The sequence below is a fragment of the Girardinichthys multiradiatus genome, chromosome Y (assembly GCF_021462225.1).
Source record: "Girardinichthys multiradiatus isolate DD_20200921_A chromosome Y, DD_fGirMul_XY1, whole genome shotgun sequence".
NCBI lineage: Eukaryota > Metazoa > Chordata > Actinopteri > Cyprinodontiformes > Goodeidae > Girardinichthys > Girardinichthys multiradiatus.
The window spans coordinates 1,974,709-1,991,610 of record NC_061818.1 but is presented as its reverse complement, the minus strand read 5'-3'; the positions used below and the strand labels follow the sequence as shown (position 1 = coordinate 1,991,610).

The window sequence follows — 16,902 nt, the reverse complement described above, 5'->3', positions numbered from 1 at the left end:
GTCAGATAACGACATTGGTCAGTTTCTGGATAAAGTAACACTTCCTAAATTATCAGATAATCAAGCGATGGCCCTGGATGTACCACTGACTTCAGCCGAAATCCAAGAAGCTCTCACAAGCATGCTCAATAAAAAGGCTCCAGGCTAAGATGGATTCCCAACAGAGTTCTACAAAGATTTCTGGAATATTTCGGCTCCAACATTCCAAAGAATGTTGCAGGAAACTGAAGAAAATTGCAGACTTCCGCCAAATATAAATTCTGCCAAAATAACGCTCCTGTTAAAGCCAAAAAAAGACCAACCACCTACCATCCCATATCCCTTATTAACGTTGATGTTAAAATAATCTGTAAAGCCCTCATAAAAAAACTAGAAAAGGTAACTGCTCTAATAATACATCCCGACCAAACTGGTTTTATAAAAAGGGAGGCATTCCACCACAAATTGACCCAGATTACCTAATTTAATAGACTATTCCTACAGTAAAGATATTTAGACAAATATAAATTATCTCTTCATGTAGGAAAAGCATTTGATAGTGTTAACTGGAAATTCGTGTTTGCAGCCTTGACTAAATTTGGTTTTGAAAACTCTTTCATAAACTGGTTAAAAATATTATACAGTTCCCCAGCGGCATGTATCAGAACAAATAACCAAACATCTTCCCGCTTCTGTCTTCAGAGGGGCACCAGCCTCATTATTTGCTATTTTTATTGAACCAATAGCTGCAGCAATTTGTGTGTTTAGTTTTGTTGCGTCCTGGATTCCGGTGTTAGATGTGTTTAGTTATATTCTGATAGAGCTGGTTTCCTCTTGTTTATGTTAAGTCTAGTCATTGTTTTCTTGTGTTCTGGTCAACTCCCTAATCTCCATGCTCATCAGGTTAATTAGTCATTCTCCCTCTGTATTGTTTAGGTTCCCTGGTCCTCAGCTGTCTCATATTCTCCTGATTAGCTCCACTTCCCTCAGTATTTAAGTTGTCTGGTTTTCACTGTTCACCACCAGATTCTCTGCTTTGCTACTGCTCACATCCCTAGTTCCACGTCTCTGTGTTCTTGGCTGTTCCCCTGCCAGTTCCCTGTGTATGTTTTTTTCAGTTCTTAATAAATCTTTTTGTCTCACCATGTGGCTCCTAACCTTCTGCCTGCATTTTGGTCCTGCTCCACCATGACATAAAATGCATGAATAGTGAAAATAAAATCAGACTTTATGCAGATATTACTTTTTCTCCAGCATTCACTATCCTCTTTCTTTCAGGTAATTGGATTAATAAATGATTTCTTAAGAGCTTTAGATCATTCTATAAATTGGTTAAAATCCACAATTCTTGCAATTGCTCTTTCCACAATTCCATTAATACAGGGCCGCAGTCATTACATATTACGAAACTACATTTTTGGGTAGTAATGTTTCTCCTACATCGGCAGATTTAAAGAAACTAAACTACATCCTGCTTTTAAAAAAAGTGATCTCGCTGAATGGAAATCGCTACCCATATCACTCATGGGCAGCGTTGCTTCAATGAAAATGGTCTTGCCAAAAATCAATTACTTATTCTCAATGATCTTCATCTGACTGGTTTAGATCTCTGGACTCCTCCATCACTAAATTTCTTTGTAAAGATAAACCCCCTCGTATTAGCTTAAAAATGCTACAGAAGACAAAGATAAAGGAGGACTAGATCCGCCTAACTTTCACCATTACTTCTTAGATAAAAGGCTGCAATACCTCTCAAAATGATTTACACACAGTCCTCTAGATGAACCCTGGCTAGATGTAGAACAGACATTATGCAATAATATTAAGATTTAAGACCTTCTATTTATTAGGCCAAAATAAAACAACATGTATACTTTAAAAACCTCAATATCAGCACCTCTCTGACAGCATGGTGGGAATATCTAAAAATGACAGGGTCTTCACTAAGCCCATGCGGACGTACACCCATCTGGAACAACCCTGACATCCTACAAAAAAAATATGATAAACTTTCCAGATTGGAGAAGTAAAGGAATAGAATACCTGTATTTGAAGGAATTCACTTCATCCCATTTAATAGATTAATTATAAAATATGGGATGGACAAGAATACATTTTTAGAATGGAAATTATTGTCTAAAATATACAGGATATTGTCTAAAAAAGATGAATGAATATCCTTTCCTATTATGATATGGGAGGTAGATTTATCACTCAACTTTGACCAAACATTCTGGTCTCAGATATGTTTAAGAACTTTTAAAATGACTAGTAACTTCAGTTTACAATTAATACAATATGAAATCCTTCATAGAGTACACTATACAGGTTAATAGATGTTCAGGATGGGTTTTGCACCATCTAATACTTGCTTACAGTTGTTCCTATGGGCTTTTTTGTGGGCTCTTTTGTGGGCATTGGTGTGGGTTTTCTTGCGGGGCTACTTCTGGCTGCGGCCTTTATGTGTCGCCCTTCGGCTTGCTGGACCGGTTTTCCAGCACAGATGGTGGGTGGGGTGGTGCGTCGTGGGGTCTCCTTGACTGCCTGGCTAGCGCTGGTGGTTTTGATTCGATTGTCTATGGAGTGGTGCATGCGTCTATGCTGACTGTGGTTTGCATTTGGGTGGGCCTGCCGTTTTGGGTTGGGTGTGACTTATAGGCCGCTTGGGTGTTGGTGTGGGGTGTGTTTTGTTGCTCCCCTGGGGGTTGCGCCAGTGCAGATATAGTAAGATAGTCCAAATTATCATGGGATATTAGTTCAAAAATTTAAGCAATAAGTTATTACCAAGGTAACTATATTTGTTTCAGTTTTTATCAACAGAAATACCTAAGACATATTTCATGATAAGAACATAAAAATGTTGATTTATTTAGGGTGGGGAAACCCCAAAGTTACCCCCCCGCCACATTTTTTATTTGATTGAGGACTGGACTTTGAGTAGGCCATTCCAACAAATTTAAATGTTTCACCTTAAACCACTCGAGTGTTGCTTTAGGAGTATGCTGGAGGGTACCAAAGCCAAAGTGTCATTGTACTCCTGGAAAGTCAACCTCTGTCCCAGTCTCAGATCACAGGCAGGCTGACACAGGTTTTGCTCAAGAATATCCATGTATTTAACACCATCCATCTATCCCTCAACTTGGACCAGTTTCCCAGTAACTGCTGATGAAAGACATCCCCACAGCATGATGCTGGCACCTCCATGTTTCACTGTGGGGATGGTGTTCTTGGGGTGATAGGATGTGTTGGTTTTGTACCAGACATAACGTTTTCCTTGGTGGCAAAAAAATTACATTTTAGTTTCATCTGACTAGAGCACCTTCCCGCATACATTTGGAAAGTCGCCTGTGTGCCTTTTGGCAAACTCAAAACGTGTTTTCTTATTTTTAACACTAAGTGATGACTTTTTACTGGCCACTCTTCCATAAAGCATAGCTCTGTGGAGTGTACTGCTTATTGTGGTCCTATGGATGGTCTCCTTGCCCAATCTGTGAGTTTTGGTGGACGACTCTTGGCAGGTTTGTTGTGGTACCATGTGCTTTCTATTTGAAGATGATGGATTTAATAGGAACAGCAAAGATTAAGGTCTTTTTTCATAACACCACCCTGACTTGTACTTCTCAACCACTTGTCCCTGACAGCTCTTGGTCTTCATGGTGTGATGCCTCTTGCTTAGTGGTGTTTTTGCCTCTGGGGCCTTTCAGAAAAGGTGTGTTTATACTGACAGATCATGTGACATTAAATTGCACACAGGTGGACTTCGTTTCAAAATAAAGCGACTTCTGAAGGTATTTGGTTGCACCATAACTTTTGAGGGGCTTCTTTGTAAATACAAATGTCTTCAGTTGACAAAAATAAAAGGGAGGAACGGCTCTGCCAAAACTAGATGATTATTCTTTGACATCACAGCTACTTGTCATCTAAACCAAACTATGAGGCTAAATGGAAAGGAATCTAAATAAGTCCGGAGTGAATTCAAAATCTGGTCAGAGATGAAGGACATTAACATTACAATTCTAAAATTATTTAGACCTAACTTAGAAATGTTATCTACAGTAGAATAAAAAATGCAAAATTGAAAAACATCTCATGCAGATATCATTTGACAGTAAATGGAATTTTAAGATATCTGCAAGCAAGAGATTAATTCAATAAAGAAATCAGAAAAACAATATGCACTGAGTAAAGTTCCATGGTAGATTTAATCAATAAAGTGCATAAATCCAAATCAAAAGGACTCATATCAGCCCTCTTACTACACACTGTGAATGAATAACACTCAACTAAATAAATAAAATTAAGAAAAATAACTATGGAAATGTTAAATCATCTGGTATGTGGCCAAATCACCATACATATACTAGCTCCAAAAAGTTGAGGAAGTTTAATTTGTCATTACACTCTCACTATAAAAATGTAAAAAAAAAAAAAAAAAAACATGTCCATCTGCCCGCTTGTGCTAGGATGCAAAATTTTTATAATTGTTCAATTGTGGTTGGGGCCCACACAGTAACAGGTAGTTCAAAAGGACCCGAAATTTCAGCCAGACACAATTGATAACATTCAAAAGGTTTATTGAGATCTCTGGAAGGCGTTCGGCAGGAAACCACCAGCGGTAGGCACAGGAACCTCTGTTCAGAATCCGTGGGAGACTCAGGAAACTGAATTTCAGCTCCTCAGTGTGGTTGTCTGGTGACAGTAGGTTTGCGTCACAAGGTGTATCAGGTTTGCAAACCCAGTGAAACTACGGAATGCTGTGGTCAAGAGACAGAAACAAGGTCGTAGCCGGGGGGACATAATCAGGCGACAGGATCCAAGGAAGAAGCTTGAATTGTTGATCACGGCACAGAAGCAAGGCAGATTCAGGCAGACGGATCCAGGGATTAGGTAGAGGGCGGTAGTCAGGAGGCAGAAGCAAGGTCGATGTCCAGAAATCAGAAGCCAAGAGAATATCCGACGTAGCAGAGCAGAGAAATCCAGGGGGCAAAAATGAGATCAGAATCAGGCAGACAGGCAAGGAAGGAACACTGGACATTTACTCACACAAGGCTTTCGATAATCTGGCACTGGTAGTCTGTCAGAGAGCTGTATATAAAGGCAGGAGCACAGGTGGAGCAGATTAGTAATTTGGGAGCTGGCTGGGAAGGAGCAGGTGAAACCAATCCTCCTAAAAGCTGCAGCACAGAGGAGGCAGACAGAGATGATTCAGACAACCAGTGCAAAATCATAACACACACAAAATCAGCAACGGCTGCAAATGGCCCACGAGCCACCGTTTGGACATCCCTGAGTTAAACCTAAATCTGCCAGGAATATAAATAATGTTGGGCTTAACTGTACCATTACTCTGTCAATCTTGCAAGGTTGCAGGAAGCTAAGATGACTTTTGTTGTCTACACCGGCCAGAAATGGTGAAAGTCAGAGAGGGTTTATACTCGTGTAAAAGATTATACAGCTTTATAATATGTAGAATGTGGAGCTTAAGTTCCTGATGAGGATTTTCTCTATTGACTGATCTGTTTGGAAGAACTTTGTATTTCAGTGGCTTTGTCAGTAAATCATTAGAAATATTCTGTTGAAACCAGATATTTATTTAAAGTATCTAAAAACACTCATAACCTTTTTTTTCCCCTCTCTTTGATATTATATCAGACTAAATGTTTCCTAGTTTAGTTCAGTTAGTATTACCCAGTTTTTTTATATTTTTCTACATAGGTTTATTCAAATTCAGAAGCGTAGATATATCTCCTCAGTATTTGGGAGAATTGCCATTTAAACTTTCTAACTTGGGTGTTTTTTTCACAGGCTTCTATCGGCTTGTATCGATAGTTTGCTGGCAGAACCAGTTAAGCTGGATCAGGCTTGTAGGCCTCCTTGCTCACACACACCTTTTGAGATCTGCCCCCATATTTTCCATGGAACTGAAATCAGGATCATTTGGAAGACACATTTGTGTCCAAGCTTTAACTTCCTAGCTGAAGTCTTGAGATGTTGCTTAAATATTCTCACTTAATGTTCTTTCCTCCTTATACCATCTGTTTTGTGAAGTGCACCAGTCCCTCCTGCAGCTAAATATCCACAAATTATGATGCTGACACCCCCATACTTCACAGGTAGGATGGTGTTCTCATGCTTACTGATTTCCCCCTTTTTCCTCCTGGCATCACAAGACTCATTGCAGTTTTATTTTAGTTCAATCAGACATCAGGACATGTTTAAAAAAACAAACTAAGGTCTCTGTCCCTGAGTGCATTTGCAACCCATATTCTGGCTTTTTATGTTGCTTTTAGAGTACTGGCTTCTTCCTTTCTGAGTGGTCTTTCAGCTCATGTTGGTAAATGATGGGTTTCACTGTGGATAATGACTTTCTCCTACCATCTTCAGCAGCATCTTCAGATGGTCATTAGCTTTTGTTCTACGGTTGATTCACACATTTCACATCAGAACCCATTCATACTTATGTTGGGAGTATGATTATTGATTGAATAATCTTGATCAATAATTATAATTACAAATCATAATCTGATAAAATCAATTTCTTAACCATAAATCCTCATTTACAAATCGAGACCAGAGAGGTTTCTGGTGGTGTAATTGTGGCTCAACGCCTCTGACAATTACAACCATTAAATACTCCGTAATAATTAATAACTATTGCCGGAGATGTCACTGTTTAATCGACCGTTTCTGCCGAAACGTGTGGAACTTGAACCTTATTTTGACTGACACATCACTTTTTGCACACAATGAAACACCAAACGCTCTCTCTTTATCTATGTGAATATTTATTAATTTCCACCTACTCAACATGCAAAATTCTACAAACACAGGGGTAACACATCTAAATAAGCAAAATCAACAAATGGCAGCGGGTATGTATTGAGTCAACCAGCAGTTTATGGCACAACAGATGAAGGGAGAGGATATGAAAGGGGGGTGTGGTGATGACTGGTGGGGGGTTGGAGTGCAGCTTAGAGTGTCTGATCATAAAACTTCCCCCTTTTCTCCTGACCACAAAGGATTGATAACTTTTGGCGGCAAGTTAGCACAGAGAGATTGAAGACAAAGGTAAAATGGAGAATTTTACCATGAGGTCGTTTTAACAGTCCAGTTTTGCAACGCACCTGCGTTCAGATAGTAAACACAAACAGCTCTGGGGACACGGCGGATCCCGATATTACATAACACATCAAAGTTTCAACAAGCAAGGTTACATGCACATATTATTCAGAACACATGAGATCCTAACCAGCGATTCTGATCGCTTCTACAACCTCTGACCCTGCCCAGGCCTTCTGATAAAGAAATAAAAAAAGAGAAATGGGTTTTACTTGTGTCGTCTTCTTCCTGAGCGAGGAAGCGTGGGGTTGAGGTAATTGTGCGTCCACAATTAACTTCAGGGGAACGGTCAGTCTTTGTCCTTCGGTCTTCTTGACAAAAAGGAAAAATATGATCTGACCATCAAAGTCGACTTGAAAATGAAACACGGTAGCGGTTCGTCTCTCCGAAACTCCGTGTCTCCAGTTACGTGTTAACTCACGTCTTCGATCGGCAAAAGTGAAACCTGCGGCCTTCTTATTCCACAGACTTCAGTTATGAATAGTTCGTTGTCCAACGAGAGAGAATGAATGAAACTCTTCACAGAGTTCTTCTCTTAAAGTGGTGCGCTTCAATCACCAGATCAATTTCTAGCAGAAGGCCTCTTTTCAAACATGAGCGCCTCCTATATAGCATCCTGTGACGTCAGACTGGGGACGCCCAGTCATATCAGTCGCAATGCTCGATGGGATATGTAGGAGCGGGCTGTCCTGGGTACAAAATGGCCGATGCCATTGGAGGGGCACAGTGACGTCCAACAACGTGCAGATAATCCAATACTCAGCAAACAAGTGGTCCAACACTTACATATAATTGTTGGAACAGATAAACCTGAAACCTTCAGGGATCTGAACCAGACTTCTGCAGGTCCACAGTTCTATTCCTGATATCTTCATTTGACTTCCATGATGTCACACAAGTAAGCAGTTTGTTTGAAGTGTTGCCTTAAAATAAACAGTTGTGCCTCAATTTAAGTAAAAATATGTAAATTAACCTATCAGATGCTTACAAAGCCATAACCTCATCATCAGCTACATAAATTTTTTTAAAGCAATAGTAATCTTAGTTGTATGTCAACCGAAAAAAAATTGTTTGTCTCATTGTTCTGGCATGTAGGAAACAGAAATAATGTTGGTCCTAACTGCCATAAAACAGGAAGAAGTCTTTGGTCTGATTTAATGTTAGGGAGTGAGGTAAAGAAAGTTAGGCGTCTTTTTATGCAGTGGATGCAGTGGTTTCTGCCGTATGTAGCAAGCAACTATATTAGGCAAATATGTAATTTTGATATTATTGCTAAATATTGTTATGATGATATTTGTTGCGGTGAAATCCTGTTTTTCTCCCTCTTCTCGCCACTCTAAATAAGCTGTGAGTCTAGGTCCAAACCAAGCTGACCCTCTGGGAAAAAGTAAGTAGAGTGATGGTCTGGGGCTGCTTTGCTTCCTCAAAACCTGGACAACTTGCTGTTGTTGATAGAATCAGGATTTTTGCTCTAGCAGAAAATCCTGCAGCAGAATGTCCATCCATGATTACCATAACCCAAGTCATGCTTCCTGTTCTGCAGAAAGACAATGAGCCAAAGCACAGTAGCAAGACCCCTTCTGAATGACTCAAAAAACAAACTGAAATTTAGGAGGGACCTTGCCAAAATCTGGACTTAAATCCAATTCAGCTAGTGTAGTGTGACCTTAAACACTCTCAAAAACCCTCCAACTTGGCTTAAGTAAAACATTTTTATAAAGGAGAGTGGGTGATGTTAAAGACTCATTGACAGTTAGCCCAAACTTTTGATGTCAGTTGTTGCTGCTAAGGGTGGCACAGCCAGTTATTAGGTTTAAGGAGCAATTACTTGTTCCCTGAGGGACAGGTTGGTTTGGATAACTTTTCCCCCTAATGAATTATTTTATCCTTTTAAAACTGCTTTCGCTTTGCCCAGGTTATCATAATCTAGTATTAAAATTAGTCTGATGATCTGAAACATTTAAGTTTGACAAAAAGCAAAAGCAAGAAATCTGCAAGAGGGCAAACATTTTTCACAGCAGTGTATTACTGACATGCCTGAAGACAGGTTAATATTGTAATGATTGCGATCCAGTATGTTGTCCCACCCCAGGAGCATTGAACTACATGTGAAAGGACTTAAAATGTTGGCTTGTTTTCATAAAGCTGAATACTTTCTGGCATTCTTTAAGGCCGACATAATAAAGCACTTGTGTTTACCTGATCACACATTTTTACATCATCATCCCTCTGATTAAACCAGTACTGACTACAGAAGGGCTGTCAACTGACCCATCTTTAACATTTTACAGGAAATCTGTTGCCAGGGGACCAGATCCTGGAAGTAAACGGGGACACTCTAGTCGGAGTCACAAGTGAAAGGTAACCCTTTTAAGTTCCTTCTTTACTTGGCTGTAGACTCCTAATATTTATTCTGTGTTGGTATTCAAACATTGGCATTATGTTTTTATGTCTGTCTGTCTGCCTGTCTGTCTGTCTCACAGAGCTGTGGATATCTTAAGAGCAGCCTCTGCAACAAATCACATGCGCCTTCTTATAGCCAGAGATGAAGAAGCAAAGTAAGCAGACAAACCATAATGTGAAATACTGTTGATTTAGCTACCTGTGAATACATGTGTTTTCCATGAGCTACATCTAAATCTGGCATATCCCTGTACTGTTTGTGGAATGAAAAGTAAGTAATTGTGGTGCCACCAGCTGCTTTGAGTTACCAGAGTCCAGCTGTGTGTATTTGAAGCTGAGTCTAACTGCAGATGTCTTGTTTCTGGCCTCAGAGGTTTGTTAAAGAACATTAGAGAACAAACAGCATTGTGACCTACTGCCGCATAAGACTTTGTTGTTTTGGTCTACATAAAAACACTGTCTGGCAGAAAACTAACACTGTACATCATTCTGAACAGACCATCCTTATTGTGATGGTGGTGGCAGCGTCATGCTATGGGGATGCTTTTCTTCAGCAGGGTGAGGGAGGCATTTCAGATTTGATAGGAGGATGGGTAGAGCTATATCCAGGACAATCCTGGAAGAAAACCTGTTTTAGAATGGCCCTGTCTTTTGGTAATTGGCAATTGGTTGCCATCAGTTTTATTTAGGAGTATGAGAGTAAAGTGATACGTATATTTTAAAAACCATGTATCATTATCCTTCCACCTCACAGTCATGCACTTCTTTGTTTTGGTCTATCCTAAATATCTTAGAAAAACATACTTAGTTTGTGATTGCAGCATAACAAGATAACTATTAAAACAGTTTTTAGTAAATTCATGTCATCATCTGAATGCGAGCGAAGATTTCCAATGATTAAGGTGTTTCACTGTGTTCATAGGATTGTGGTGTCTTGGTGTGCATACATGTAACATAACATCCTATGTCCTCAAACTGATTGACCAGTTACAACTCTATGAAACTCTCCAAACTGAAGGCTCTTGGAGGCAGATTTGTTTTACAGGTTAACTAATACAATTCAGAGATTTTACAGTCGACTCTAAAGTAATTTATGAATATTTGTTAACAAACCCAGAACTTTAACTCTAGTCTGTTCCAATACTTCTTCTTGCTGAGCATTTGAAGTCACAGCTATTTCCACTGGAGTTCAGGTCAGGGTACTGCTCTTGTCTGAATGAAATAGTGTCTGATAAAATGGGCAGCTTTCACCTTGCTGTTTACTACAGTGGTGCCTGTCTAATAGAATGTAAACGCATCGACTAAGAATGAGAATACAGCATGTTACACCTGAACCACAGTCATAGTGCAGTCCTAGCATTAGTGAGTAAGGAGGAGTGTAGTATTAGTGGAGAACCGGCTTTCTAATCTGACTGCAACCAGTTTGGGTAAAAACAAGGTCAGCACCAGCTGTCAGCATCACAGGCGTCGACCTTCCTTCAAATCCACTGCACGCAATGTGATCCTAAACTGTGTGTTACAAAGGGTGGCTGGGAGATTCACGTTTTCAAAAAAGTTGTTGCACACATTAACATATCTGCCCGGATAGTTGCTGCTTGTATTTCTTTAATGGAAGTAGGTGGGATCTACGCCCTGGCTTGGTAGAGAGGATAAAGGTCAGATAATTTAAAGTCAGTAGAAATCCAGCAGAATATACTGTAAATTTAGAGCAATTAGGATATGGAACCAAGTGGTAGTTTTAAACTGGTGAATTTTCCTATAAATTTCCACAAAGCAGTGAGGTAGACTTACACTCCGGCTTTGTCTTACATGTAGAAGAATTACAGGGGGAGGGCTTAACCTAGGGCAGTGCTCCTGACGAGATGAGCCTTGTGTGTTAATCTGTGTTCTGTGCTTTAACTACCCTGCCACGCGGAGCACAGAGGGAGGAGAGAAAGCGAGCAGACCGCAAGTAGGAGGATGGGGATTATGTCGTCATTCTGGCCTTACCTCCATCTCCTTATTGTTCCCTTTATGCCTATACTAGACTCATAAAAACGTCCATTTCCACAATACTAGACCATTTAGAACAGTGCAAGACCATTGCTCTTAGGGCATATAGGCTGCAGTGGACTTGGAGGAAAAACAAAAGGATCAGGTGGCGTGAAGAAGATCAGGACAATCGGCTTAAAGAAAAGTAGCACAAATAGAAGTCTGGTTGGAAATGACAATAGGTTTAGTGAACTGAGGAGATTCAGGTACAGGCACGTAACTGAGGGATTTGACCAAACTTGAAACATATAAAAAACTGTTGCATGAAAATATCTTTTCTGAGGGTTATGTATACATGTACATCTGTAACCTTCCTCATAGTTGAGCCATTCTTCTAATCTAGCATTTCATAGCCATTATGCACACAAAAAAGTACTCTGGGTTTTGGAACTGCCCTCTGTCTGACATAAAGCTCTGCCTTCCTGTGAAGGTCAAGCTGAGCTATGGTAATCTTAGTCCTGCATGGCAGATGAGTTAACCCCAGACTCTGAATCTATAAAACAATTAAAACATTAAGTATCATTCATGCTCAGATCCTAACTAATTCTGTTGCATTGTTGAGAAGTTTATATATTACATTAGGTTAGTGGTCCACAGTTCTTGCCGTTCATTCACAGATCATCATGAATGCAGTGAAAACACACATTTTGTTTCTACTACTTTATTTTGGCCACAACTGCAATTCAGAATTGTATGTTTTATTGTTGGCTTCAACTTTTGGGCCTTTTGGCAAATTAGCAAACAAAAACAAATGTTTTCGTGATTGATAAAGCTTTATTTTGAGCAATAGACGTCACCGTGAAGAAAACCTAACAGCAGGAACACCCCTGGTTTAACTAAGCATGACATTCAACTATTTTTATATTAAGAGAAACAGAGACAAAGAACGGGGGACCTGCTGTGTTTTCATGAAGACTAACTACTATAGTCTAACATATATTTCCAACAAATGTTTATAAAGATCGATTGTGCACATTAAAAAATAAACTAAAGGCTTGATAAGACTAAGAGAAAACAATCTCTGTTATTAACATGGAAAATGATTCCCATTTTTTTGCATTTAGATGTTGTTGGTATCAAATGACCAGTCAAATTCAGGGTACTCCAAAGAGCTCCTTTTTATGGTGCCTTTTTAGTTGTTAAAGGAAAAGGCATTCAAACAGACCTGGTGCTATGTGAAAAAGTAAGTACCTCTTAAGCCTAACAACTTGTGGCTGACAATGGCCACCATTGTCAGCCACAGTTTACATCAAGTGTTTGTCATAACTGGAGATGAGTTTTTTACATCTCAGGGGAGAAAATTTAGTAGGTCAGCTACTCCTGGGAATGTTCTTCACAGTTCCACGTTTTTTTCCATTTGTGAATAATTGTTGTCACTGTGGTTGTCTGGAGTCCCAAAGCCTTAAAAATGACTTTGTAACTCTTTTCAGACTGATAAATCTCAATTACTTTGTTGCCCACATGTTTTTGAATTCCTTTAGATTGGGGCATGATGTGTTGCTTCTGGACATCTTTCAGCCTACTTCATGTTGTCAGACAGGCTCTTTTTAAGTAGTTTCTTGATTCCACATGTTAGACAGTAATTAGACCTTGGTATGGCTTGTGAAATTGAACCATAAATGTTGATAATGAATATTCAGCTGTTACTATTATTCTTATTAATCAAGGAGATTGATTACTTGCACATATGCACATATGGCCAGGTTGGTTTGGATATATATATATATACATATATATATTTTTCCATTATAAATGAAATAATTGGAAAACTACTTTTTGTGTTTACTCAGATTATCTTTGATATTAACATATGTTTACTTGTGGCAAAAGCAAAAACAGAAGAAAAGAAAATTCAATTCAATCCAACAGAATAATTCAATTAAAAAATACTTTATTAAGCCCAAAGGGAAATTAAATGTTGTTGTAGTCAAGAGTTGTAGATGCTGATGGCTGTGGGCAGGAAGGATCTCCTATAGAGGTCTGTTTTACAGTAGATCTGAAGAAGCCTCTGACTGAAGAAGAGGATGCTTAGGGTTCTCCATAATGTTCTTCATTTTATGAAGAATCCTCCTTCATTAGCATTTTTGAGCTCTTCCTGGCTCTGATGCTGCCACTCCAGCAGATGATGGCAAAAGTGATCACACTATTGTAATTACGAAAATAAATTTGCTTAATGAAAACACACAAAGTTTGAAAAAATCCTGTTTTTCGATAAAACGTTTTTGTGCTAGGAAGAGGTGGTTTTGTGGCCATATCGAAATTAGTGTATATCACAAAACTGCAATGGAAAAATATTTTTCGAATCACACGAGTCATTAACAACCGGATGTTACTACTGGCAAAAAAGGCAAAGAAAATGACCAGCAGAACTTGAACCTGACTCAGTGCAAACGGCCACCTGCCACTACCGACTGGGGGCTTGAGAGAACAGAGCATACACACAAAAGACAAAATCAATCAATCAATAAGTTTTTACTTATAGAACACTTTACACATCAATAGTGACCAAAGTGCTGTACATGTCCAAAAATAATAATAAAAAAAACATAAAAAAAGACCGATAAGACACAAACATCGACAATAAAACAAATTTAAAACAGCTAAAACAGTTAGCAAACAAAAATTAAATATTAATTATTAAAAACAGCATGATTTTCTGGCTCATCTGGAATTAAAAGCCAACTTAAAAAGATGGGTTTTAAAAGGGACTTAAAATCATTCAAGGTATTAGCCATTATTACACAGAGAGGAAGATCGTTCCAGAGTTTGGGAGCAACAGCAGAAAAGGCTGTCTTTTCCAGTCAGAAGTGGAGTCCTGGGGACATCTAAAAGCAACAGCAGAGCTTATCTCAAACTTCTTCCAGGAACATGCTTGTGTAAATGCTAAGTTAAATAAGGAGGTGTCAGACTGTTTAAACATTTAAAAACCAAACATAAAATCTGACCAGCTGCAGGTGGCATAGAAAACAGTTGTCCAACACAGCAGAAAGAGAGTTGCAGTAGTCCAGTCTAGAGGTAATAAAAGCATGTAGGTAAATTTTGATTGATAAAGGCTAGACTGAACTACTGCACTGACCTGTTTATGAAGTTTAAAAATGTTATCAAAAAACACTCCAAGATTCCGGACAGCAGTACAACTAAAGGAACTCAAATTACTAATAGCACTGCTGCATCTTGAATACAAGGCCGTTTTCCAAAAAACAATCACTGCAGTTTTATTTTATTAAAATGTAAGAAGTTTATCTCCATTCCAAGTTTTTATGTAAATTTTACCAGATTCTGTACTAATTGGCTTCCTGTTGCTCTCAACGGGAGATAAATTTGCAAATCATCTGCAAAACAATGGACAGACATACTGTATTTCCTAAAAATCGACGCCAAAGGAAGCATATACAGTGAGAAAAGAATAGGTCCTAAGATGGAGCCTTGAGGTACCCTACAATTCAAAGGGGCCTAAGAAGAGAAAGACTGAGCCAACTGGACAGAAAAACTTCTGCCAGACAAGTAGGAACGAAACCAATTAAGATGCCCTTAACAACGACAGACTGGTCCAGACGTGATAATAAAACATCATGGTTCATTGTGTCAAAAGCAGCAGTCAGATCAAGCAAGATTAAATGGAAAATGGTAAATGGCCTGCACTTGTATAGTGCTTTATCAAGTCAGAGGACTCTGAAGCGCTTTACACCACAATCAGTCATCACCCATTCACATACAGACAGTGGTAGCTACACTGTAGCCACAGCTGCCCTGGGGCAGACTGAGAGAAGTTGGGCTACCATACAATTGGCTACCTATGGTTAAGACAGCAGAATCTCTGCAGTTAAAAGCAGACCATTAAAAGCTCTAAAGGGTTGCTGTTTCTGTGCTGTGACATGATGATTAAACCAGACTGAAATTTTTTCTGTAATCCCATGAAGGTGTAGATGCTTCTGAAGTTTGAAATATACCACCTACTCTGAAATTTTAGAAAGAAAGGGCAACTTAGAAATAGGCCAAAGTTTAATTGCACATTGGGATCTAAGTTGTTCTTCATAAGGCGAGGTTGGACCACAGCACAGTAGTCTCAGAGGAATACTGTCGCCTAGACAAAATAAATGCTACAGCTTTCTAACTATATCTGACAGCTGGGAGGTGGACAAACAAAAACTGGTCTCAACACGCTGAAGAGACAGAGGGTATGGCAGGATCAGGGGTGGGATAAGTCAGCAAGGACCTGACAGCACACACTTTATCACAAAAAGCTTTAAAAATCATTGACAAAGTATAACCAAAGGAAATTGTTAAGATAAATCATAAGAACTTAGGAGAGACATCAGTGGGGTAAATAGAACTGGAGGCATGTTGCTGTTATCAGACACAAACCTAGAAACAAACAGAGTTTTAGCACTTTTAACAGCAGCCTGATACTTGGCAAAGAGTTTCTCAGAATCGCTAAATAAATGTGGAGCCTGTCCTTCTTCCACCTTTTCTTGGCATGGTGGCCCTAGTGTGTCTAAGCGTCATGTGTAATCATTCAGACATCGCTCTGTCACTGCTCCAAAATATTACTACAAACAGTGTTAAAATCATTCAGAAGCAGATTAACATCTCCATCCTGGTGAAACTCCAAAGGAGTAGGCTCAGAATCCATTAAAACACAGTTAAGATACCTCATTGTAACAGAAATAGTCATATTACAAACTGTAAAGTGTGCTGATTAAAAGCATGTCAGTGCTTTAAGTACATATATGACAACAGATCCACTGAACTTACCTCACAGGTGTGGGCCATGCATCCAATCTCTCAACAGACGTCACTGAGTATTCTGGGCGCACGGATCGCAAAACGGAGCACATAGTTTACCAAACCGTGCAGACAGATTACGGAAACTGAGAGCACAGTCTTGTTATCCGTGCACAAAGATTGCAAAACTGAGCACACAGTTTAGTAAAGCGTTAGCATGGATTTCCACCAGCTTTGTTTTTTTTATTTTACTCGCTGAGAGTGACTGGGCTCCATAACATTGTATTAATGAAAATGAAACTTGGAGCATTAAATGCTTCCTAAGAAATACATATAATAAAATACAAGTGTTTATATTATGAACATTTCAGAGCAGGACACAAGATAGTAAAAGTTACCATACTCCCCTTTTAAGTAAAATCTTAAAAACAGGGAAAATACAAATTGTTTAATTTTGTGCTGGTGAATCATAACCAAATGGTGAGTTGGAAAATTGTTTAAAACTGTATTTAAACTCAAACTGTGTTTTTCAGCTGTTGCCTTAAAAAGTCAAACTCTATCCATAAATCTGGCTTTCGTGTTATTTTTTAATTGTTGAGCTGCACAGGCAAGGCCTCTCTCACCACTTTATCAGAGGTTTGAAGG

At 39.0% G+C, this 16,902-nt stretch overlaps 1 protein-coding gene across 2 annotated transcripts in view; it reads left to right on the top strand.

The window, feature by feature from the left end:
- Positions 1-16,902, top strand: part of si:dkeyp-72e1.9 (syntaxin-binding protein 4) — a 178,464-nt gene that overhangs the window by 18,116 nt on the left and 143,446 nt on the right. For both annotated transcript variants that reach the window (XM_047358074.1, XM_047358073.1), the window contains exons 4-5: positions 9,390-9,459; positions 9,582-9,656. In XM_047358074.1, coding sequence (XP_047214030.1) covers positions 9,390-9,459; positions 9,582-9,656 — 145 coding nt within the window. The remainder of the gene's footprint in view (positions 1-9,389; positions 9,460-9,581; positions 9,657-16,902) is intronic.